At 55.7% G+C, this 24,009-nt stretch overlaps 5 protein-coding genes across 5 annotated transcripts; 3 read left to right on the top strand and 2 right to left on the bottom strand.

Moving 5' to 3' along the window:
- Window positions 1-1,640: 1,640 nt before the first annotated feature.
- QBC33DRAFT_165397 (restriction endonuclease type II-like protein) lies at window positions 1,641-3,126 on the bottom strand. Its single transcript, XM_060422274.1, has 2 exons — window positions 2,692-3,126; window positions 1,641-2,616 (listed from the first exon to the last, which is right to left on the bottom strand). The coding sequence occupies exons 1-2, from the start codon at window positions 3,033-3,035 to the stop codon at window positions 1,809-1,811; spliced, it is 1,152 nt and encodes a 383-aa protein (XP_060287968.1). The 5' UTR covers window positions 3,036-3,126; the 3' UTR covers window positions 1,641-1,808.
- An 805-nt stretch (window positions 3,127-3,931) lies between these two features.
- Window positions 3,932-5,421, bottom strand: QBC33DRAFT_165383 (uncharacterized protein). The gene has a single exon (XM_060422273.1). The coding sequence runs from the start codon at window positions 5,233-5,235 to the stop codon at window positions 4,063-4,065; it is 1,173 nt and encodes a 390-aa protein (XP_060287967.1). The 5' UTR covers window positions 5,236-5,421; the 3' UTR covers window positions 3,932-4,062.
- Window positions 5,422-8,519: 3,098 nt separating this feature from the next.
- Window positions 8,520-9,494, top strand: QBC33DRAFT_554919 (uncharacterized protein; the record flags this gene model as incomplete). The annotated part of the gene is made up of 1 exon (XM_060429569.1): window positions 8,520-9,494. The coding sequence occupies one exon, from the start codon at window positions 8,520-8,522 to the stop codon at window positions 9,492-9,494; it is 975 nt and encodes a 324-aa protein (XP_060287966.1).
- Window positions 9,495-10,866: 1,372 nt separating this feature from the next.
- QBC33DRAFT_165364 (protein SERAC1) lies at window positions 10,867-15,744 on the top strand. The gene is made up of 8 exons (XM_060422271.1): window positions 10,867-11,971; window positions 12,022-12,154; window positions 12,211-13,349; window positions 13,410-13,563; window positions 13,637-14,215; window positions 14,283-14,524; window positions 14,584-14,979; window positions 15,059-15,744. The coding sequence occupies exons 1-8, from the start codon at window positions 11,342-11,344 to the stop codon at window positions 15,629-15,631; spliced, it is 3,846 nt and encodes a 1,281-aa protein (XP_060287965.1). The 5' UTR covers window positions 10,867-11,341; the 3' UTR covers window positions 15,632-15,744.
- Window positions 15,745-16,740: 996 nt separating this feature from the next.
- On the top strand, window positions 16,741-23,653 carry QBC33DRAFT_444439 (CCR4-Not complex component, Not1-domain-containing protein; the record flags this gene model as incomplete). Its single annotated transcript, XM_060424275.1, has 3 exons — window positions 16,741-16,998; window positions 17,147-17,471; window positions 17,580-23,653. The coding sequence occupies 3 exons, from the start codon at window positions 16,741-16,743 to the stop codon at window positions 23,651-23,653; spliced, it is 6,657 nt and encodes a 2,218-aa protein (XP_060287964.1).
- Window positions 23,654-24,009: the final 356 nt, after the last annotated feature.

The raw sequence follows: 24,009 nt of genomic DNA, 5'->3' as shown, positions 1-24,009 counted from the left end.
TACAAAAAACATATGATCCATGGCATAAATGACAAGTCGTTGGGCCCCGTGTTGGTTGTTTGGGGGTTGGCGGTTATTTTTTAATTTATATCCGACCCCCCCCCCCCCCCCCCCCCCCCCCCAAAGTCCCTCCCCCGAGCACCAGAGACAAAATCCTGGTATGGGGATATTAACCTAGTGGCCGGCAAGGGAATCAATACAAAATATGTCGTTCAATTTCTATTTTGGCAGAGGGCGTACCTGCATCCCGTCAAAGTATATTAAAACCAGATGAGCACTAGACTCGGCCCACTGCCGATCTCGCGAGACCCCCCGTTTCCAGACTTTCAGGCCCATGAGAGCCTCTCGCGTGCCGTGCGCTGGCAAGTCGAGCCCCCGTGATTGGGTATTTCCCCCGAGACCTGCCTAAAGGGGGGGCCTGCCTAATGAATGTCCTCTCACCAAAACTCCCAACCAAGCCCGAGCCTAGACGACACCCGGTTTATATACGGGAAAGGGTGGGAAAAGGTAGCATAAAACACAAAATTGAACATAGGAGCTAGTTAATGGAATTGTGCTTAGAATCAGAGTGCCAGTTGTTATTGGCCTAGAAGCTTGCAGGCTCCTCCAAGTCTTCGTTGTTATAGTGAACCGGGCTGGGCGGGGGAGTTAAGTTAGGTATGTATTGTACAAGTACCTAACCAAGACGGATGGAAAGTAAGGGAAACGCTCGTATGAGAAGATATCGCACTCCGCACGGAGTACACGGCGTTATAATACAATGCGCCTCATTAGATTAGCCATTTTCCTTCCACTAAAAGGGAGAAGGCCCTTGGTCACAAGCTGAAGATGCACGACAGGACCTGTGATAACAATGGTGGGCCACACTATCACGCGCAGCACGACGAACGAGCTTCCATGATCCATCCACCTGAGATGCAGGTCCAGTCCGATGCAGGCCACTTGGCACTACGCGACATGGAGACTGGAGTGATAGTCTTTGGCCTCACTGGAATTGGCTAGCTAGCATCGAGTCATCGACCTGTCAGTCGCTAACAGGAACGGCAAGGGGGGTAAAAGGGCCGAAGTTGTAATTGTAATTGTGATGTGCCTCTCCAGCACATTTTAACTCCTTTTTTCACCAACAACGCATCGCGACAAGATGAGCAACAAAACCGAACTTCTCTTCGCACGGCACTGTGGTGCCCATTTTGGGCATGCTGATGCCGTGGACCGTGGACTGAGTCCCGAGAGATTGCGGACGCATGAGGAATACTAAATGGATAAAGTCGAGCTTCTCATCCAGATTATTATTAGAGGGCCAACGCCTTGCTAAAATGACCCCTCCATCCGACCCCAACTTCGGACTCCTCCGCCAAGCCTTGACACTGGATGGATCATGGATGCGATGGATCGTACACAAGCTTCAAGTCCCCGCCCAAAGCGTTGCTTCTCTGATCCCTACGATATGCGGAAGGTTGCAGACAACTTAAGCTTGTGACATTCGGCGAAAAACCTGTGCCGAGACAACAGAAACCATGCCCCTGGACCCGACTGACAACCTTCGATCGCGGATGATCAGACCCCGCAACCCTCGCTGAACGTGTTGCAAAGCATGGGACCAGGCATTGTTACATATATGTCCCATGGTCTTCGCCTGGCCGAATAGGCAGGCAATCGATCGATATCTTGGAGACCCGGTTGATCGACCCAGGCAGTTACACCTTGACGAGCATATCCACCGTTTTCCACGGCGTCAGCATTACATCGCCGATGCAGGCCCCATTGCGGGGGCGGGGTCGAGTCGTAAATCAGCAGGAGCAGAATCCTCATCCGTTTTCCCTTAACCTGGCTAGGGCTGCTGCCACCCCGTCACTGAGCTGGCTATCAGTTTTCTTGGACGCTTCAATCGCGGCAGCAATCATCGCATCCTCATCGGCATCATCGGCATCCTCAGATCGATGCTGCGGAGTCGGCCCTTTCCGTTGCGCCCCCAGCCCCACCACCTGTTCCGCATTGCCAGAGCCTCGGGGAGCTGACCTCCCAGCCATTTCCCGCAACGGCACCCTACCGATGGGCACCGCCTGGTCCAAGACAGTAGTCCGCGGCCGCGCCGACGACGCCGGGCCCCAGCCGTCGTCCGCGGCCCTCTCGACCCGCCTTCGTGCTGCCTTCTTGACTCGGAAGGGCGCCTCTACCACCTTGCACCAGCTCTTCACCTTCCTCTCCCCCCATCCGCTAATAACGGCGACTTGTTCGGGGTCGGCGTTGATGGCATTCCTCAAACTGCCAAAGGTGCTGACAAGGGCGACTGCGTCAGCCTTGTTGACGCTGCGAGGGATCGTGACGAACTCGACGAGCTTCTCGGCGTAGCCCGTTGCTTGCTGGCCCTTGATCGCCGAGAAATTGGCGTGTTCGTACGACTTGTACAGCTCCAGATACCGAGCCGCCTCGGCGGCCGACCAGCATAGAATGACTGTCACGTTGTTCACGAGGGACGTCTTGGCCAGCTCGCGGAGCGAGTCTTCGTGATTCGGTATATCCACCATGGTGAGCAAGATACGCAGGTTGTATTTCCCCTGGAGGTTCCGTATACGAGTGTAGATGTATTCCGGGTGAAGCCGGTGATATTTGAGACTGCCGTCGGTGGGTCAAAAAGAGGCGTTCGCGCCGCATGGCTATTTCGCGGGCGGAGATGTATAGGGATCTCACCTTAAGAAGAGGGCACAGGTAGTCAGCCCCAGGCCATAGTCAGCTAGGATGTCGCTGTATTCCCAGGGAAGGGAGCGTAGACAGGCAAGGACTGGATTGCCTTTCTGCCGTGGCGAGACCAGAATCGACGAACCCGAAGTGCGCCCTGGCAAAGCCTGCGGGGTTGGCTGCACAACCTTGGTGCCAGAAGTGTTCGCGGGCGGAGCTCTATCAAGCCGTTGAGGTCTGGGCTGTTGTATGGTCTGTGGCGTCGGCTGGCTGGGCCGACTTGAAGATGCTTGGCGGGAATCCGAGGCCGCAAGGGCAGCGAGAAAGTCGGGATCTGCCCCGAAATCCTCTTCCATCTTCGCTACCTTCAGTCACTTTTGAGACGGGTAAGCCGCTTGTAAGGAAGTTACTATTCACTGCACTGAGATTGTACTCGGAATTGTTGGTTCGAAGTTCAGCCTTTTGGTCGACATGGCTTTCAGGGGAGAGGCGGGGTTCTGGAAAGTCGAGGAAAACTGACCGCGAAAATGACATGCTGTCACGTGATCTTGCTATCACTGTTTTGGTGGGAATGAAGCTGCATCAGAATCTGTACATACCTAACCGAGTAGACTATGGATATAAAAGGAGGTTTGGGGGACAATGCTAATACATACGACCATACCCACTGGAGAACTCGGGATCCCGTCCGCTCTCCCATAGATAAGCCAGTGAGGGCCAGACTAGTAGTTGGGTCGGTGACGACCAGCGAATCCCTGGTGTTGTATGTTTTTCTTTTTGACTTTTTTTGACCTCATTTCTAGAACTTTTGCATCTAGTTGGTGGACGATAGTATCGTACAGGGGATGATATCGTTGCAATGGCTTGCGAGGCCGGATACTGAAAGGTGTTCTTCGCCAGCTGTGCTCGCCCCGTGAGCTATGATCATATCTATGGCATCGACCTCGCCTCCCCGCGGGAGTTCATTGCGTTGGAGAATAAGCATCGGTTTGAAATTGCCCAGGCAATGGGAGCAGACGATGTCGTCTTTCAGAGTCTTGACACGAGACGTCGGTCGTTTTGAGGAAGATAGTGCTCTTCAATATTTGGCTCTATTCCATACTTTGGAGCCTACTGAATGACGTTCGCTGGAATACACAAAGCTAACAGGCCCATAACGTATTCATGTGTTTCTCCTCAAAGCTCAAAACATAGTTACGGTAAAAAATGTGACAGGAGAGAATCGAAGTGCTCGAAGTAGAGTTGATATAAAGCAATGCCCAACCAACAAAACGCCAGCAGTAAAGAGGTATCTTCCCAGGCCGAAGCCCGGCCAACCGTCCAGAACCAATGCCCGAGTCCCCGCAACAAAGGAAAAGCAGGTATCTTTGGTATCATCAAATTCTAATCCAGCTCCTCAGCCGAGAGCTCAAGCTCCTCATATTCACCCTCGGTCGTCCGTCCCTCTCCCGTGAGCGAGTCGTGGATGTCGTAAAGCGCCCGCAACCACATGTCGAACATGAGCTCCACGCTCTGGACCTCGCCGTCGTAGCGCAGCCGCGAGTCCAGGATCCGGTCCCGCAGCCTCTCGTAGGCCTCGATCATGACCCACACCTGCAGCGCCGACGAGTCCGAGGCGCACCTCCGGGGCCTGTCGGTGATGATGGCCGAGGTCAGGTCGCGGGTCAGGAGGTCGACGCAGATCTGCAGGCTGAGGCTCTCGGGCGAAAACGAGGGGCTGACAAACGGTTGCTCGTAGTTGTTGTTGTGTATCGGGGAGAGCGGCTCGGGCGAGAACGACACTGGCTTGAAGTACACGGTTTCCTCCTCGAACGCGACGAGCGTCCCGTCATCCGACGACGTTGGGGAGCCGGTGGGAGGCTCCGCGGTGGGTTGTGGGAGCTGGGCCGCCGACCCTTGTAGGTCGTCCGAGCTGTGCTGCCTCCTGATCTCGAGCTCGCCCCTGTCCTCCTGCCGCGAGGGCGGCGGCTCGGAGTGGCAGTCGGTAAACATGGAGTTGCGGGACTCCAGTAGCGCTCTGTATTGCTCTGCGATGAGCTCGACGCTCGACGTCTTGTCCGGCCCGGATGCGGCGCGCCCCGTCGTTGAGGCAGCAGCCTCGAGCTGTCCGATGGAGAATACCGGCGTCTTGGCACGGCGCCTCATTTCCGAGGATCGCGACGGTGTTGGGGAGGCAGAACAGAGCTTCTCGATCGATGGTCGCCCTTTCTCATGCTTGGTGTTGTTGGGGTGGGTGAGGCCGGGAATTATGCTATTGGGCGTGACGAGGGACTCGGTAGATCGCACCGAGGAGTCAAGGACGCAAAGGTATTCCCTGCCCCGAAGGTACTCTGACCACTTTGAATCACTGAGATCAGGGGGCAGCGGCAGGGACTGTTTGTTGGCATTGTGCGATTTATCGTCCGCCGACGCTTCATTGGACGCGCCTGATCCGGGCCGCTTGCTCAGGTTGCGCTGCCTCGCGCCGCCCTTCTGGAGCTTCCTCCTCAACCTGGGGGAGTCGGGCTTAGTTGCCACGGGTGATGAAACCAATAGGGACCGTTTGGAGCGATCCATTTGTTTATTCAAGGACGGTGCAATTTAGGCAGTGGACGTCAATGACAGGGACGGGAGCAATATAGCACGGAATATGATAGTAGGGAGGGCAGTCGGTTGGATGAACAGCTCATATACGACGTATAGACAGGTACACCATCAGGTAGACGATGGATTTATTAGAGGGAGTATCTTTCAGATAAATATGACGTTGGGAACATCGAGTCACGGTCATGTCAACAAGATCTTGGTGCGGCATCCTTCCTGCAGGACTTGCCCTGCAGAGCTCCTCTCCCGTTAGCTCTCGGCGGGCAACTAGGTTGCGGAGCAAAAGTACCTGAGTATGCGTATACTAGGCTCCAAGGTGGGTACGGGAAAGCGCAAAACGCCGAATGAGATCTCTTCCCCGCAGTCTCCCGGGTCCGCACAGGGGATTGGACGGCGACCGGGTCCTCTTCCAGGCGTTTCCCGCTGCAGACAACAGCGGGGTAAAGAAGGGATGCTTACGATGGGCGATGGCGGGCGAAGGTCAATGTTGTCGTGCCATGCTGCGCGCTTGGGCTGCTAACTCGATTTGCCCAGGCGTGAGGCCGGGCCCCCGGCCTAGATGGCTCCGTCCAGCTGTCGTGTGTTGATGGTTTCCGCGGAACCGTAGCCAGTCAAATGCAGGGCGCTGATAAATCTTAATGGAATTTCCTATCCTGGCATTAAGCAGGAAATCGAAACAATGTATCCAGAAACACCTGGACTCTGGGTGTGGCGGAAGGTCGGCCCAGTAGCGGGAGCTTTGACGAACTAGCCAGAGGGAGGGCGAAAGCTGAGCATGATTGGCAGGTGCCCTTGATTCGATTTATCCGGCCACGAGGTCGAGCTTCAACCGCTGCAGGATACTCCGGCATTGGTCTAGTACGCATAGGTCTGATCGCAGAAGATGCATATGCGCGTCTTGTTGGGAGCGGGGTTTTTGTCCACCTCAGTCGTCTGCAGCCGCACGAATTCAGGTGCCTGTCTGATTTGAATGTCCCGTTCCTATTTTCATCTCCAAAATAGCGGCTTGGAATTCAGCTGGGCCAAGTCCCTCGAGATCTCTGCAACACACTTACCAACCTGCTTATCCTCGACCCTCGACTCTCGACGCTCACTCATATCTCAATTCAGATCGAGGCCTTCCCCAGCAAAATCGTAAAGCAACAAGGGAAGCGGCGGAGGTTGAGCAACCGAAGATGTCCTATCCACCAATGGCTATGTGAACTCTCGACTAAGATAGCCACCATGCTCGGAGTTAGGGGTCCTCACGGATCGGGGTGACATAAAAGAGGAGAATGAAGTACCCTCGGCTCGGTAGGCGGACATCCGCACCGGTCATTCGCCCGCAGCTGTTACTTGTTAGAGGCTTCCGGTTCTCTCGCTTCTGCTGCCGCTTCCGCTTCCGGTACGATCATGGTCGGCACTCCGGGCTAGCCAACGGAGCAGAACCCGAGAGGAATCAGCGTCATGAACGACGCCGGCGCTGGGCAGCCTGGTGAACTGCGCTGTCAAGAGCGTGGGCGATCCACTCTCTAGGACCGGACATCCTGCCGCAGAAATTGGGAGAGCGACAGTGAGGCGGAAATGAATATGTTCGCGTGTTCTCGCCAACTCCCCGTCGCACACGATCGGGTTCCCAACCCTACACAAGACCCGTTGCATGGGTGATAATATCATCTGAAGGCTGTTAGACCCTGTTCACTGTTGTCTAATTGCAGACTCAAAACTTCAGGACAGCAGAAACTGGTGCCACCATTTTCCTAGACACCGCACTGTCGAGGGCGGATACTTCCGCTTGTGTCCAGATGGTGGGCTGATAAAGATGGCATGTGAGACATGTATCCACTCGGCCCTCGACAAACAGACAGACGATGTGTCAGGCAGGGTGAGCCTTCAAGTGCCTGGCTCTAGTTGTAGGTGTTGGTTGGGTGTACACAGGTTTGAGGCCGCCAACAGCCGCCAACATGGGTAGGTATCCTCGTTCTTTAAGCATTGTCCTCTCAACGTGGATTTGGAACCACCAACCTCATGGGGGTTTCCAGGTATGGAGGGATTACCGCGCAAATCTCGATCGCCCCTTCGTCACACCACTCGGAAGGTTGTCCTCGGCAGTCGTAGTTTAAGGTAAATCTAGGCTCTGTCGGCGGTAGATTCAGGATTGTAGAGCGTTGGAAACGTTTGGGATGATGGTTGCTTCGGTGTTTCTGATCTCAAGGTGCTAGACCTAACAGCAATGCTCGTGACTCAAAAGGTCACAGAACTGATGGTGGCTGGGTTTAATGATGGAACATCTCTTGTCTGGAGCAGGGAAGATGTGTTCCGCCCAATCGATCACAGCAGGGTTGACCCGTCTGGATACGCGTAATCCTGCCAGAATTGGGAGTGATCTCTGGGATCACTGTATTTGCTCAATGTCATTGGGCACCAGGGTGAGACGACAAATGCAATACCAAACGACCAGGATTTTCCAGAAAGTCGATGTGTAGAGCAACAAGGTGAGAGAGAGGTGAATCTCCAGTGACGTGATGGTGTTTGACCCACAAGTTTCTTCTTCCGCCCCCACCCCTGCAACCCCTGCAACCCCTGCAACCCCTGTCAACCTTCTAAAGATAACTCTAACCAAGGCTTTCTCAGGCACAACGCGTATGATCAGCTCCTGGGAGATCACTGCTCTTCCTGTGCCTGGTTTCTAGACCGACCCAGACCAAGCTGTTTTCCCACCGTTGCCAAGGGCCAAGCCTAGATCGCTGAGATCACTGATCGACATCAATGCCGCCATGTGAACCAAACAACCCGTTGGTCTGCTCTGCGGATCCTCGAATCACTGTCCGGTAGCTGTGCTCGCTCCTTCAGCCAACGTGTGCCATCATGTTTGACATCGTTCGCCCTCTCTGCTCTGCTCAAGTCCCCGCCCATGCGCTTCCCCTGAGCAGACACTGCCACAGTCAGAAGGAGGGATGCCTCGGGAGCACGCAGTTCTGTTGATATAAACCGAAGAAGTCTTCGCCCTTCTCACCCACCTGCCCTCCCGTTCTCAGTCTTGGTATCCTTCTTGCTTTTCTCTAAAACATTTCTTCTTGGCCGTCTTTGTATTCTGTTCTCTGGTATATATTGTCTGTTACTTTACGAGGTTTGCAACTCTCATCACCGGTTCGAATACAGATCCAAGAACCAGCTAACTCGCGGTAGGCAGCTGTGCTCCTCGGACTCTATTATTTCTTCCTTTTCAACCATCATCAGTCCTCTTCTCGCTTTGCGGTGCCAAACGATCCTCCACAATGAAGAACCTCGGAGCCATCCTCGTGCTGCTGGCAGTCTCAGCCTCCCACGTCGCTGCCCTTCCTCACGCGGTCGGCGGCCTGGCCCCTGTCCAGCCTCGGGCCGGCTTCCGATTCGCCACCCGCGGACGCAAGGACGGGAACACGGGTAACGCCGGTGCCGGAAACTCTACAGCCGTCGCTGGTAACGCGACCGCCGCTGATAACGCAGCCGCCGCTGCTACTGCCGCCGCCACCGATACTGCCGCCGCCGCCAGCTCGGCAGCTGTCAATAATGCGTGCGCTGCAGCTGGCGCTGCAAATAACGCTGGTGTCGTGAACGGGACTGCCGCCGCTGCAGGCAACGCCAATGCCGCTGCAGGCAACACCAACGCCGCTGGAGGCAACGCGAACCAAGGCAACGCGAAGGGCAACGCCAACGCGGGCAACGCCAACGCGGGCAACGGGAAGGGCAACGCAAATGCCAACGCCAACAACGCCAACCAGGGCAACGGGAAGGCCAACGCCAACGCAAATGCCACCGCCAACCAGGGAAATGCGAACGGCAACGGGAAAGGCAAGGCCAACAATAACGCCAATGCCGGAGACGCAGCCACAGCCGCAGCCGCAGCCGACGCGGCTGCTCAGACTGAAGCCGCCAATGGACAGGCAGCGGGTGCCGGAGCCGCCAAAGGACAGGCAGCGGGTGCCGGAGCCGCCAAAGGAAAGGCTGCGGATGCCGGAGCCGCCAACGCACAGGCCACGGATGCCGGAATCGCTAACGGACAGGCAGCAGGTGGTGGAGGCCTCGATTCCATCATCTCCACACTCGAGAACAACCTTGGCATCGACCTCAGCGGTCTCGGCGGTGCCGGTGGAGCCGCTGCTACCGGCGGTGCAGGTGGTGCCGGCGGTGCAGGCGGTGCTGGCGGAGGTGCTCTCGATAGTCTCCTGAATCTTCTGAATGGCAGGGATGACGCTGCGGTAGCTGCTTAGACGGGTGTACGTCGAGCAGGGTTGGGAACTTCTCTCTCTCGAGACCGGACGCCCGCGTGAAAAGAGCAGGGTTCCCCAACAAATACAACTACTACAATAACACTCGCGCCGAGCTCGGGATGTTACCGGCTATCTTGTTCAAGGCCTTCGTCCTGGAAAAATCAGATTAGACGCCGACCCGGGGTTGGCGAAGAGGAAACTCATAGGCCACTGCTTCCCCTCACGGTTGACATTTCATTTTGATCACTGTCATTCTCGTTGTTTCGGGTATAGGTTCTGGACCAGGGAGTTGCAAGGCTCTTTTGCGTGGCTTTAAACCTCGGTGTTTAGTAAACGAGGGCTTCCACCACAGGCCACTTGTGTATATCATGTGTTGCCCACCACTTTTGTCTCCATCCTACGGAGTGGCCATAGGCCTCGAGGGACAAATAGAGACATACCATCCTTCAAATCACGTCATTCTCCGTGCTGTTGATGAGCTGAGATGCTGTCTGGATACTGGGATTGGCGTCACCGAGGAGATTTCAGCTACGGGCAGCCCTGGAATATCCCGCTCCCTCGATTCTGATACAGATAGTCACTCGGGGATGGGTGAATCCGACATGGCTGGAACAGGCTGCCTAGGACTGAGCGCCACAAGGTGAGTTGTATAACTCCAACAAGCGGCTTAAGCCGGTGACATGGAAGTGAGATCATCCATGGATGAACCAGATTGTCAAGCCTTCAAAGGACCATGTGATTGAGTACCCTATCAAACGGATCCCTGAGTGAACAGTTATGTAAGTCTAACAATTTTCTGTACCCTTGATCTGGAAGTGAGGATGGAACTGAATTAGAAGCCAAAAAATTCCTAGCTATCTAGCAAGGCCGGGATCTCCCCCACTTCGAAATTAGGGGATTGTGAACTATTTCTGCATGGAGCTTCTGACAAGAGACAAGCCGATAGTCACAGAAAGGTACTCAGCTGTGGGATCTCGAATCTTCCAGGCGAGGAATGTGTACTGCGGTCAGCTGGGCCTGAAGCCTATCATGGACTGACAAAGTTGGCATCGCCTTTTTGCTGATTCGCCTAGACTTTCTGGCAATATGGTTATCAGCTCAGTCAGGCTCTGGAAGGTAAGATATTGAGCTATATGAACGGCGTGCGATGATGGCAAAGTCATAACATCGCCTTGGATAGGGGTATCGACGGTTGGAGTTTGCACAATGAGGGCGGCAACTCAAATGGGACTAGTAACAGGACGCTAATGGAAGGATGGGCTCTGATTAGTTACACTAAATAGACCAGGGCGGCTGGACCCGAGAAGACCAGGGTGGGGCTTCCAGGGGAACTAGTGGTTCTGGGAATATACTTGCTGTCCGTAATTACCACTCAGCTAGGGTACTCATTCCTATTCTTCTCCGTGGGAATCAGATAATTCAAGCGGCTGGAAGACTGATTAAATGATATTTGGCAAGGCCGCAATGATCAAAAGAAACTGAGTGGCGGAGGCAGTGACACAGGCAGCAGCGTGTGACCGATGCTGACCCCCCTCAAGTGCCAAAAATGGACCACTCAACTCTGGGCTACGAAGCGCAAAATGACCACGCCGTATGCAGCCCTACCGAATTGGTGGTCAGCGGCGCAGCAAATGACAGGGGTCGGCAATATTAAGTCAGCCTCGAATCTTGTCTTCGCGAACTTGACGGCTTGCCTGGTCTCTTCCCTCTACGGAACGCTGCGTCTTGCGAGCCAGAGCCGTGGCAACTAGCTAGAGTGTACGTTGTTCGACTCGATATCCTCTTCGCGCGACTGAACTGGTAGCCTGTGGGACAAGGCGCCTGTTGGGCCGCTATGCTTATCCAAAATGGAGGGAGCAGGACATGATCGACCAGACGAGGCTGCGGCCCCGTCTGGGCAGCCGGCACATCAGGCAGAAGGTCACGGCGACGGCCCTGGCCTGGGGCGGCCATCTTTAAGGCCAAGTTCTGATGATACGCAGCTTTTGAGGCCGAGTCCTGTCAGAGTTTCGGAGGGGGAAGTACCGGAAGGTGGTGAGAGTGACAAGTCTCAACGGGGCAGTCTGTCTCACTCGGATCCGGAGTCCGGATTTGTTCACATTGACGGAGACGTAGGCGGCTCGGGATACAATGAGACCAAGGTCGATATTGTTGCAGTTCCTTGTCCTGGTGCCGATCCGGTGCAGCCTTGGCTTGGAGATGATCCTTTTCCCGACGACTACTTTGGGACTCCGCTCAGAAACGAACTCCAGAGGCATCCAACAATCGCAGAGCTCGCCGGGGATGCCATCCTCTCTCCGGCCATCAACCGACACCTCCCGATGGCGTCACAGGTGTGGGTGAGGCAGGGCATTCGGAAATCGGTCAGCACTGCAAGGGTCCTGCTGTACAAGCACCGGGCACTGTCTGAAGGCGATGATCTAGCATCGCTCGCCCATGACCTCTTAGGCCACGTTCGGGACTTGCGTGAGAGATTGGTAAGCATGCTTCTCCCATCTCTGCCGATTTCGGTTTCTCACATTGTCAGCATCCCTCGAGGCCACTGTTCTTCATTGCCCACAGTATTGGCGGCTTGGTTGTCAAGCAGGCTCTTGTCGAGGCCAGCAGGGAGCAGGAATACCGACCAATTCTGTACAACTGCCACGGCGTGACCTTCTTCGGTAGGTGCCTAGCCACCAATCGCAGATATCCAGGAATGTTGGCTAACTGTCCCCAGGCACGCCGCACCGGGGGTCGAGTTACATGTCCATGCCGAACATGAGTGACAGTATCCAGAACCTGCTCTATTTGGAACGCCCGCTTCCCCAGTCCCTCGCCGACCAGCTCCGTCTTGGCAACCAATCACTCCTCCAGCTTCATGACGACTTCGTCGATATCGCCAGCGAACTTCGAATCTGGACGGTGTATGAGACGATCGACTCCCAGCTTTCTGGCTCTGGAGCTGGGACGAAAGGTGAAGTTGAATTCGGCGCGCCGCTAGTTTCCATCAAGTCCAGCCTGGTCGGCGTCAGGCAGGAAAGCGTCTTTTCGGTTGACAGCGATCACGCAAATTGCGCTTCATTCGGCGTGGCGAATCCCAGAACTATGAAGTCCTACCTCGAGAAGCTTTCCGCAGCTGTTACCAAGGCAGAGAGGCTCTGCGACATGTATATCCACACTCCTTTGCGACTCAAAGAGCATGTCAGGGTCGAGCTCATTGGCTTCTACGAAGATCCTGACGCCAATATGGTATCGGATATGCGACTATACTCTACCAAGATTCACCTTGACGAGTTCTTACATAAAGGACCGGAACGCTGCCTAGGAGAAAGACTAAACAAGGTGCCGTCACGTATGCCTTCGCATCCGCTACCATTGCCGCGTAGACATGTTGGCAACGACGGGGGCAGCAGTAGCTTGGGCATCTGGTCAAACGTGCAAAGGATGTTTAATAATGGCCAGTCCGGGAGTTCGACGCACAGCCTGGAACCTTCAGCCTCGCCAGGTATTGTCGTCACCGGTCCCTCGAGGCGCCCGTCGATGGCCGACGGAGGGTCCAGCTCAATGCCGGCTTCAATAATGAGGCGCATCCACAACCTGACCGTCCCGGCCCTAGGAACTCCGGATTTTAATATCCCGTTGGTTCGGGAGAGCAGTGATGACACCACAAGCACAATGTCTGAAAGTGAGGCAACTGCAAGGGGAGACGTTGCCGGCAGCGGCCATAGGAGGATGCACTCGGATCCAGTAACTGTGACCAGGGAGAGTACAGCCTCGGCACGTGGGGACTCCATTGCCGGCTTCTCGAGGCCTGTTCCATCGTTAAGAAAGTTCATGTGGATACATGTACCATTCACAAATCCGCTCTGGGTAAAGGTACGAGCGATCGAGCCTCCATCGTAGCCTCCAACATTCCAAGACTAACAACACCGGCAGGACATCTTCAACAAGCTCTCTGAGACACATGACCAGAGTTTTGCCAGACTGTTCAACAACGAGAACTGGGTGTCGAGACACGTCCAAGGGCGGCACTCTCGGTCTCAGCCGTCCTTCGTCAAGCCCGCGTGTAGCTTCATCTCTGCAGATTCTAGTGAGTCTACGGTCCCCAATAGATTTCCGTCCCCTTTTCGCAAAAGGTATACCAGAGTATTGATGATCCTTAGCTATGTCTCCACAACCGTCACCAAGCTATAGTGGAAGGTCCTCGCCGCGGAATAGTCTTAATTACCTCTATCTTTACCTCCCTTATCTTCACTTCGACACGTATGCCAACATGATCAGGCGCCGGGCCATTATCAAGAGACGCATGAACCACGGCAGAGCCAGGCCCGTCCCGAAAGACATTGCTGATCTCGAGTCCTTGGAGCTGCGCGTAATCTGGCAGTATCTTGGCTTCGATCCTCCCCTGAATTGTCGAAGGACTCTGGATCAGTTTGGATACCCGTCGCTTCAAGACACATACTCGCGTGATGACGACCAGATGCTGTACAAGCTTACGAAAAAGGAGCCGGCGCAAAGGCTGGCCAAGGGATTACCAAAGCTAAATGGGCGCGCGAGCACTAATCTGTCGTTTCGTCCTCGGACACACCGCCTATCTACTATCATGAGTGAGGTGATGAATAAAGAGGACAGCAGCAGCGAGTCAAGCTCCGGTTCAGAATCGGAGTTGGATGTCGCAGAGGAAGTCAAGGATGGCAATGTGCTCATGGTTGACCAGCTCTGGCTATGGGCCATTGATACGAGTAAGGGCTCGAATTCCTCGCAGACCAAATCGGTCCCCAAGATTTTTGCTGAACCATTGATTGATAGCGACGTTGGCGACATTCTTCCCCAAGCGAGAGTCCTCTCCAAAAGAAGGCACGCTGTTCCAGCAGGCAGACCTTCGCAACTCGGTCTATAATGAGCTCAACGGTGATCTTACTGGGAGAACCGAGAATGCTCTTGACCTAGCCGCCTTCACTGTCCTCCACGCCGTCACAGTGCTGCTCGACAGGAGTTCTCATCCCGACCTGGAATTATTCCGCATCTTTGAGGAAGCTATCGGCATGTTGGTAAGTGGTCAGCATCCCGACTATGTTCCGCGCTCCTTGCTCACCCCCTCCTCCTATAGACGGAAAGGATGACTTCATCGTTGAAGCAATTCCGCATGCAGACCTTCAGGGAGATTGTTGGAGAACCCGATCTCGACGACCCCGAAGGAAACAAGCCCGCTTCCATCAAGAAACGCTACAGGCGAGAGCTTCAGAAAGCCGAGCGGGAGAACCGCGAGAACACGTCAGCGTTGCTCGAGCTGCGCGACATGGAAGACGAGCTGACCACTCTCTACCGCCTATTTGAGACTCAGGAGGTCACGATCAGGTCAATGAAGGCGATATATATGGGCGTGGAGCTCAACGCAGTCACTCAAAACGGGCAGGCCTATCTCGACCAGGCTCTCTCTCGGCTGGATGAATACAAACAGCAGACGACGGAGATGTTAAAGCGGGTTGACACTACGAGGAAAGACGTGAGTTCGAGTTCTATATCTACTTTTATGTCTAGGCTCCAGCGACACCAGGCGGCTGACCACACCTTCTCCTCCGCAGTACGAGAAACTCCTAGAGATGGCCCAGCGCCAAGCACAGGTGCAAGACATGCGCTGGTCCCGGATCCAGACGGAGCTCGCGTCGAGCCAGAACCTCGCGGTCATGATCTTCACCATCTTCACCGTCATCTTCCTGCCCTTGAGCTTCTTCACGGGCCTCTTCGGCATGAACACGGTGGAGTGGGACGCGCAGCTACCGACCCTCGGCTTCATCGGCGCCATCTCGCTCCCGCTCTCCTTCTTCCTCATCGCGTCGTCACTGATCGCCGCCTTCAGCTCGCACGTGCAGGTGTGGTTCCGGGCCGGATTCCGAGTCGTGAGCGGCGCGGCGCGCGGCACAGGGGCGTGGGCGACGGGGCTGCTTCCATCCGGCGTGGCGGACAGGCAAGCCAGGCGGCGGAAGGAGGAGAGGGAACAGAGCGAGCTGAGGGAGCGCAAGAAGCAGGATAGAAGCTACGACTTCTGGGCCGACGTTAGGAGGCAGAGGAACTCGGAGTACCGGATCCCTCCTCTGAACATGAAGACCTTAGGGGAGACCGCGGTCCCGACCAGGCCAAGCTGGCGGACTAAGTAGAGGAGGGGTCAGAAAAGGGGCTGGCTATTACCGATGTCCCTTTGGACAAATTGCGTGGTGGGCTTCTTACAATTATCGCTAGTTGGGCGGTGTTATTTTTCTCTGCAACGACAAGTCTAAAGTAGTCAACTAGGTACGGTATTGACGATTGCTCCCACGAGGGGAGAACTACGTTGGCGACGTCCCCAGATGTGCATTAATTGGGACGCAGCGGATAAAGCCCCAGATGTCCGTTGGAAAACGTCTCGGGATCGTTTTTCGTCACTTAGAATCTGAACCGGACCTTCTCCTGAAACTTTGCAGGTCCAAAGGGACAGTCCCTGAATTTCAAAGCTTGAAGACTCAAAGGGCGCTTTCCAAACTTCTCTTGGGGTTATTAGCAATCGCCTGAGGATAACACTGCACCCTGAAACTTCGCCGTAGACCTAATCGAGATGGCAAAAGTATATACATAGACTGATTTTCCGACCGGATTGCCGAAAGACGGAGAGATCATCACTGGCCTGCCGATAGGGCCCCCGCTGTGATACGCGTACACAACTCAATACCTACCTACATGTATGATTCAACAGATGGAGAAAACAATGGAAGTGATGAGTGTGAAGAGATCCGTGGATGGGAGGAGACTGTGCAAAACACGTGCCCCTTAAAGTTACTGCCCCACATTCCAGGCATCCAGGCGGCCATGCCGCCCCATGCGAGAGGCTAGAGCCTTGCAAGCAACAACAAGCCTGAGGAGCTTCCCTGGGTGAAGCACTGACCAGTCAGGTGGCAGTCCCATTTCTGCTTGGTCCTGACCAGAAAGACAAGGCCCCAATTTTACCATCAACCTCACACGTCGAAAAAAGCACACCTCCACGGTCAAGATCACGCATACCACCCAAACCTTAACGTTCGGCCCCCTTCGACATCACCCATCATCCTAATCTTGGTGCGCCTTTGACCGTCAGATTCTCCCGAAAACTGTCCCTCCTTCCTGCCCTGCTCCTCCAGACCTGCAGTCCGCTTCTTTCGCGCCCTTGACAGAAGGAGGAAGTCGCTCTCTCCGCTAGGGGAAAGCAACATCAACTTCCCTCTTCCCGGCCCCCCGACAGGACATTACCAACTCCATGGTCCCCCAATCCAGATCGGGAACCTTCTCGCCAATCCCAACCGCCCAGATCGCCCAGTCGGGAATCACCCACTCTCCGCATCCGTCGCAAGCTGGTGCGCTGAGTGCTGGTGCCAGCCCCAGTACCAGCAGCCCCACTGGGACGAGCTCCCTCACCAAGATTGTTGTCGCCCAGGTCTACCTGCTCCTCAGCACCATCAAAGAGGACAAGGACGACCCCAGCAAGTGGGAATTACACACCGAGCAATTGAGAAAGGTGAGTAATGGACAAACCGTCGACTCAGCCAGCCAGTCACCAACTCAACCCAACCACCTACCCTTCCAAATCATCCAATTCATTCCGTGCCCGCGTGTCCACCCTGTCGCTCATGGTGCGCTAACCCGATGCCTTCCCCCTCATATAGCTCATCCATGACAACGGCATGGAAGTCTTCTCCAAATACTTCTCGCGGCTGGTTGCCGGAAATGCCCCTCAAATATTTCCGGGCCTCAACCGGCCGGTAGCGAATCCGGGGAACTACCACCTCCTCGTTGCCGAGATGCGGAAGCTTTCACGCGAGATAGCCCAAGCTAGGATGATTGCCGAGTCAGTCGAGACGGGCACCGAAGACATCTTTCGGGACTTTGATCTTTCAACATTCATGGAGCATTTCAAGCTCGATGCTCTAGAGAAAACGATATTGGCCCTGGCCTTCAAGCTTGGGTCGCGCTCAGACTTGAAGGCTAAAGGTATGGCACCCTCTAATCATTCCCGATATTCTTCTATTCTGCTTCCTTCCTCTTCTCGTTGGGCTCTACTGGTATCCAAGCCGGGAAATGCTGACCTCCGTATCGCAGCGGATGCCATTCTCTCAACAAACTTCCCCACCTTCGTCAACATCCTTCGACGAGCGGATGGCGACCATGCCGACCTCTCCGCCGACTTTGTTGCCGAGATCGTCGATCGCTTCATCCAACTGCATCCGCCGAACTTCAATGCTGCTGCCAAGTCTGAGCTCAGACACAACGTGCAAGATCGTTACGCCCAGTCGGACCGGGCGCCGCCTTCCCAGGTGCTAGCTGCCCTCGACCTCATGCGCGTCCTTGGGGACAAGCCCCCCAATGCCCTGGCTCTTTATATCCACAGGACGGGCCAGGACTTTACAACCGACGAGGACACGTGTACCGGCCACCTGAAGAACCGGCCCAGCAGCATCCAGCTGAGCGAGGAGCAGGTCGCTGTTGCGCTCACCTATACCACCATCAGCCAAACGCCGCCTCACAACCCCTCGGTTCTTGTGGCCGGGCTCAGACATGTTCTTCCGGACAGTTTCAGGTGGCAGCATGTTGTGTCCTATTTCGACCAACGCGATGCCCGCATATCTTCGAACCAGTTCTTGCGCCTCTACAACGCGCTCCTGCCGATCGCGCAAGATGACAGCGTGGGCTTTGATATCCAGCGTCTGTGGGGACGGGAATGGGACAACCCCGAGACTCAGCTCTCGTTCATCTGCGCCTTCGCATCCTTGCTTCCGGACCAGCTGGATGCGAGCACTATCCCAGGACTGGCCCCTACCTTTACTATCGATACCTACGTCCAATCCCCGGCCGAAGTTCGTCAAAGGGCTGCCTACGCGGTAAAACACCCCCTGGTTTCGGTGGCGGCTCTCTCGGCCGTCTTCAATGTGGCGCTTCACTCGGTGCACGCCTCTCAGAGCATCGAAGCCAAGCGATTGTTTCAGGAAGTGGTGGTTCCTAATCTCGACATATTCGTGGTCTCGGCATTCGGCGTCCCCAAGCCCTGGCCTGCGATGGCCGTGGACACGCTCAACTCTCTCTTCGAGAACTTCCTCTACAAGCGCTCGCCCGAGTACGACTTCGTTCTCGACAGCCTCTGGAGGAAGGACAAGGAATGGGTAAAGCAGAGGCTGATCGATGCCCACGCCGTCAAGCCGATCGATTTGCCCCTCATCTTCGAGCATGCTGTCAAGCACGACTGGTTAGACGAACTGGTCTATCTGCCAAACGGCTTCGGTCTGGATCTCACGGCGCTGGCACATGCGGAAGGGTTCCTCGACCTGCAACAGTGGGCGCGAAGGAACACCGATCGGGGCACCGAGATAGCACGGTCCCTGTTACAGTTCCTCATGATCAAGGCAAATCTGGAGCTGGCATACCAGCGCTCCCAAGATGCCGGCGTCAAGACGAGCACGACCCTGCAGGTGCGGACGGTCTCGGCGCTCCTCCAAATATTGGAGGAGTTCCTGCCAAAAACTCCGGTCCCCGAGCTCATCCTCCTTCAACGCCACTGCATAACCGTCTACCCCAGGCTCATCAACTATGGTGAAGGCTATGACGAAATCATCGATGCCAACGGCAAAGACGGAAATGTCCTCCCATCAGCCGCCAATGTCAAGATGGAAGAGCACTACAAAAGGATGTACGGCGACGAAATCCAGGTTCGCAACGTGGTCGAGGTGCTCGAGCGGTACAAGCACTCCCGGGATCCGCTGGACCAGGACGTCTTTGCTTGCATGATTCACGGCCTCTTCGACGAGTACAACCACTACGTCGACTATCCCCTCGAGGCCCTCGCGACCACGGCGGTCCTGTTTGGCGGGATAATATCCCACAAACTCATCTCTGACCTTCCGTTGCAGATCGGCCTCGGCATGATCCTGGAGGCGGTACGAGATCACAGCCCGGATGAATCCATGTACAAGTTCGGTCTCCAGGCGCTCATGCAGCTGTTCTCTCGCCTTCGTGAATGGCCCGGGTTTTGCAAACAGCTCCTTCAGATACCCGGCCTGCAAGGAACAGAGGCTTGGAAGAAGGCTGAAGATGTGGTTCGCGACCACGAGGAAGAGTTGGCGCGGTCAAGGAATGGGTCCGGGAGCTTGGGGCACGGCCCTGCTATGATAGGTAACGACCTCTTGACCAACGGCAACCTGGAGGATTCTGCTGGTGGTTCCAAGCCACATGCGCTGCCTTTCGCGTCCATCAACGTCGACCCGCCTCCGCTCAGTCTTGGGTTTGAGGATCCTAGCAGCGACGCGCAAGGGAAGATCCAGTTTGTCCTCAATAACCTCACAGACACGACCCTGCAGGCCATGTTCAGGGAACTGCGCGAGATGATGGGGGAGCAGCATCAGCAGTGGTTCTCAAGCCACCTCGTCGAGGAACGCGCCAAGATGCAGCCCAATTACCACCACGTCTATCTCGAGCTAATCAAGCAGTTCGACGACAGGTCCCTGTTTTCCGAGGTCCTGAGGCAGACCTATATCAGCGTCCAGCGAATGCTCAACTCGGAGGTCACCATGGCAAATTCAATGGAACGGACTCACCTCAAGAACCTGGGCGGCTGGCTTGGCTTGTTGACCCTGGCGAGAGACAAGCCGATCAGACAGAAGAACATCGCGTTCAAACAGCTTCTCATTGAAGCCCACGACACGAAACGCTTGATCGTGGTGATTCCGTTCGTCTGCAAGGTGCTCATCCAGGGGGCTACGTCCAATGTCTTCCGACCGCCAAACCCCTGGCTAATGGACATCATACACCTCTTGATCGAGCTCTATCACAACGCCGAGCTCAAGCTGAATCTGAAGTTTGAGATCGAGGTTCTGTGCAAGGGACTCAGCCTCGATCACAAGGGTATCGAGCCGTCTGGGGAGATATTGAACAGGGTCCCTGCCGAGGAAGCTGGCGAGATTGTTGGCCAGGAGACTTTGGACGCCTTTGAGAGCCTGTCGTTGAACGGGATGGGACCGGGAGTTGCGAATGCGCTCGCGCCGCACGCAGTCGTGCCCTCGATCCCGGATTTGGGCCCCAGTCTGCAGATCCCCCCAACAGAGGTTGTCAGCGCGGCTCGACTCCACGAGATTGTCCGGTCAGCCCTCACACGAGCTCTGCAGGATATCATCCAGCCTGTCGTGGACCGGTCTGTCACGATCGCGGCGATCTCTACGCAGCAGATGATCCACAAGGACTTTGCGACCGAGCCCGACGAGAACCGCGTGCGAACCTCGGCCATCAACATGGTGAAGTCCACTGCGGGCAGCCTGGCATTGGTGACTTCCAAGGAGCCCCTTCGTGCTAACTTCACGAACTACATGCGCAACCTCGCCAACGAGCTGCCCCAGGGTCTGCCGGAAGGCATCATCATAATGTGTGTCAATTCTAACCTCGATCTTGCGTCGAGCGTCATCGAGAAGTCGGCAGAGGAACGTGCAGTGCCCGAGATTGAGGAAATGATCGAGGGCGAGATGGAAGCCCGCCGTCGCCATCGCCTGCAACGACCGACGGAGCCTTACGTTGACCCGGGCTTGAGCCGTTGGGCCTGGACCATTCCGAACCCCTACAAACTATCGCCAAATCTGGGCGGCCTCAACGCGGAGCAGATGGCCATTTACGAGGACTTCGCTCGTCAGCCGCGTGCTACGGCAACGGCGGCGACTCCGTCGCAGCATGTTTCATCCACCTCGGAAACGACACGGTCCCTGGCGAACGAGGTTCTACAGGATCAGTACAGCTCCGTTCCGAGCATTCCGACACCAGCGGAGACGCCTTCGTTGCCCCTCCTAAATGCCCAGGTGCAACAATACCCGCAGGCTCATAGTGGTGGGGTGGCAAGCCGCCCAGCCGGGCTCAACCAGATGGAGGCGAGAGCCCTCGCGGACAGGGTCTCTAAGCTCCTGCACGAGCTGCAGCGTGTAGCTACCGAGTGTCGGGAAGACCACTTCGCCAACCTACCCCGGCCTCACCCCATCTTGGACATCATCGACGCCCTGGTTCAGCTGATCATCAAGACACACCAGACGTCGGAGGAGTTCGTCATGTATGCAGCCGAACAGATCTCGCACCTTCTGTTCGGCCAGGTCGATGATAGCTTGGTCCTGGAAACCCTCGTGCATGTTCTCGAGGCCTTGCGGAAGATTGCTGGCGTCGCGACGAGCCAGAAGATCCGTGCACACTTCCATCAGCAGCCCGGCAACATGTTTCTGCATCTCCCCCTTATCTCGGCCTTGCTGCCAACGGATCTGCTCGACTGGGGAAATATCGACATGGCCATGTCGAAGGCCCTACAGCAGCGCAAAGAAGGGTCCATCGAGTTCCTCGAACAGCTGATGGACCTTACGCTACTGAACGATAGTCCCCTAGCGCTCTATGCCGACTTCGTCCGCAGCCTAGAGGAAGCATGGACCTGGATCACCGACGAGCCCGACGTCCCTGGCGGCCAACGATTGAAGTCCAAGATCCTGGCGCCTCCTCCGGAGCTGCCGGCGACCATGACGCCCGAGGAGCGCAGCAGCATCCAGCAGGACCAGATGGATTACATCTTCGAGGAATGGGTCCACCTCTGCAACAACCCCAATGCCTCGGACAAGTCGTCCATGATTTTCGTCCAGCAGATGCATTCCAGGGGGGCGGTGACCAGCAAGGACGACTTCTTCGTCTTCACCCGCCAGGCTATTGACAAGTCCGTGGACCGCTTCGAGCTGGTTGCCCAGTCGGGTGGCAGCATTGCCGAAGGCTACCAGCCTATCGATGCCCTCGTCAAGATGATCACGATATTCCTGAAGAGCCACGAGGATGGCGAGGAGGGCCACTCATCTCGGGCCTCGTTCCTTGATTCCGTCCTCGCCCTGTCAATCCTGGTTCTGAACCACAACCACGTCAAGCGCGGCGAGAATTTCAGCCAGAGGGTCTTCTTCCGCTTCTTCTCGACACTGCTCCACGATATTAGTGCCGTCTCGGAAGACCTGACCGAAGTCGATCGTAATGAGATCCTCTTCAGGTTCGCGGTGCGCTTCCAGGATCTTGGGCCGGTCTTGTTTCCGGGTTTCGTGTATGGCTGGATCGCACTTATTCAGCATCGCGTCTTCATGCCCGCTCTACTAAGAATGGCCGACAACGCTGGCTGGAGCCACTACACAAGGCTTCTGAAACAACTTTTCGAGTATCTCGGCGAGCAACTTAAACCCATCGACGTGTCTCCCATCACGAAAGACCTTTACCGTGCCGCTCTCAAGCAGCTGGTCATTCTCCAGCACGACTTCCCAGAATACCTCGCCGCGAACTATCTGCAGCTGTGCGAGATCATCCCCCCACACTGCACCCAGCTCCTCAACCTCGTCCTCGTGGCGACCCCGGAGAGTGCGGCAAAGATGCCCGATCCGTTGCAGCCGGGGCTTAAGATCGATCGGATGCCGGAGATCCGGGCTGCTCCCATCGTCTCTAGAGACCCGGCAGCGCATCTCCGACAGATCGGCCTGCTGGAAATTCTGGACCAGACGCTTAGAAATGGTCCCACGGAGGATGCCATTGCCCAGATCACCCATGCGATGAACAAGGCCGACGAGGAGCAAACCGGCTACGGCCATGTCCCCATCAACGCGAACCTGAAAGTTATTGACTCGGTGACTGCGTACATTGGGGCTTTTGCTGTCGAGCGGTCGGCCGGGAAAGGCGACGGCAACTCAGCCTTTGTGCCCGACGCTTCGGACATCAAGACGCTGTTCATGCTGGTCACCGAGTTGTCTCCGGAGACACGATACTACCTAATCAGCAGTATGGTCAACGAATTGCGGTTCGCGAACTCGTACACGCACTACTTCAGCCAGGCACTGCTCGACATCTTTGGCCACGATCTCTCGGACCCGGAGGAGGGTGAGATCAGACAGCAAATCGTGCGTGTCCTTCTCGAGAGGGTTGTGGGCTTCTGGCCCCAACCTTGGGGCCTGATGATCACGGTTATCGAATTGATCAAGAACGACAAATACATGTTCTTTGATCTGCCTTTTGTGAAATCGGCTCCTGAGGTACACTCCCCTTTCCCTTCCCATGAGATGTCACAGCATACTAATGTCATGCCAGGTGGCAGAGAGATTCGCTGCAATCCTGCAGCAGGCTTAGTTAGCTGGCCAGTTACTTGAACGGCACCAGGGTAAACAAGTCCCGCAACAGACACGACCTACGCTTGATCGTGACCGCCATGCCCGATATCAAAATCGCGGTTTAGGCCCCTGCCAGCTCAAAAATGGGGCTTTGAGTTGACAGTGTCCTGGCCGCATTTGACAAGGGAGGGCAAGGCTGTCTGTCGCCCCTGAACGCAACCATTCATGTCCAAATAAAAAGTATTGGCTTCTGTCGTTGGTGGGAACGGGCAGAGGCTTCTGGGGAGGACTCCTTAAAGGACGTTTATATGATATCATGGGCGGATGATGGCGTTGGTTCTCTCTCCCTCCATGCATGCTGCGGTTGATTCTGGTGGGCCGGCCCCGGGGCAGTA

This window comes from Phialemonium atrogriseum (assembly GCF_030411735.1).
Source record: "Phialemonium atrogriseum strain 8032-3 unplaced genomic scaffold QBC33scaffold_2, whole genome shotgun sequence".
Taxonomy (NCBI): Eukaryota; Fungi; Ascomycota; class Sordariomycetes; order Cephalothecales; family Cephalothecaceae; genus Phialemonium; species Phialemonium atrogriseum.
This window is presented reverse-complemented; position numbering and strand designations above follow the sequence as displayed.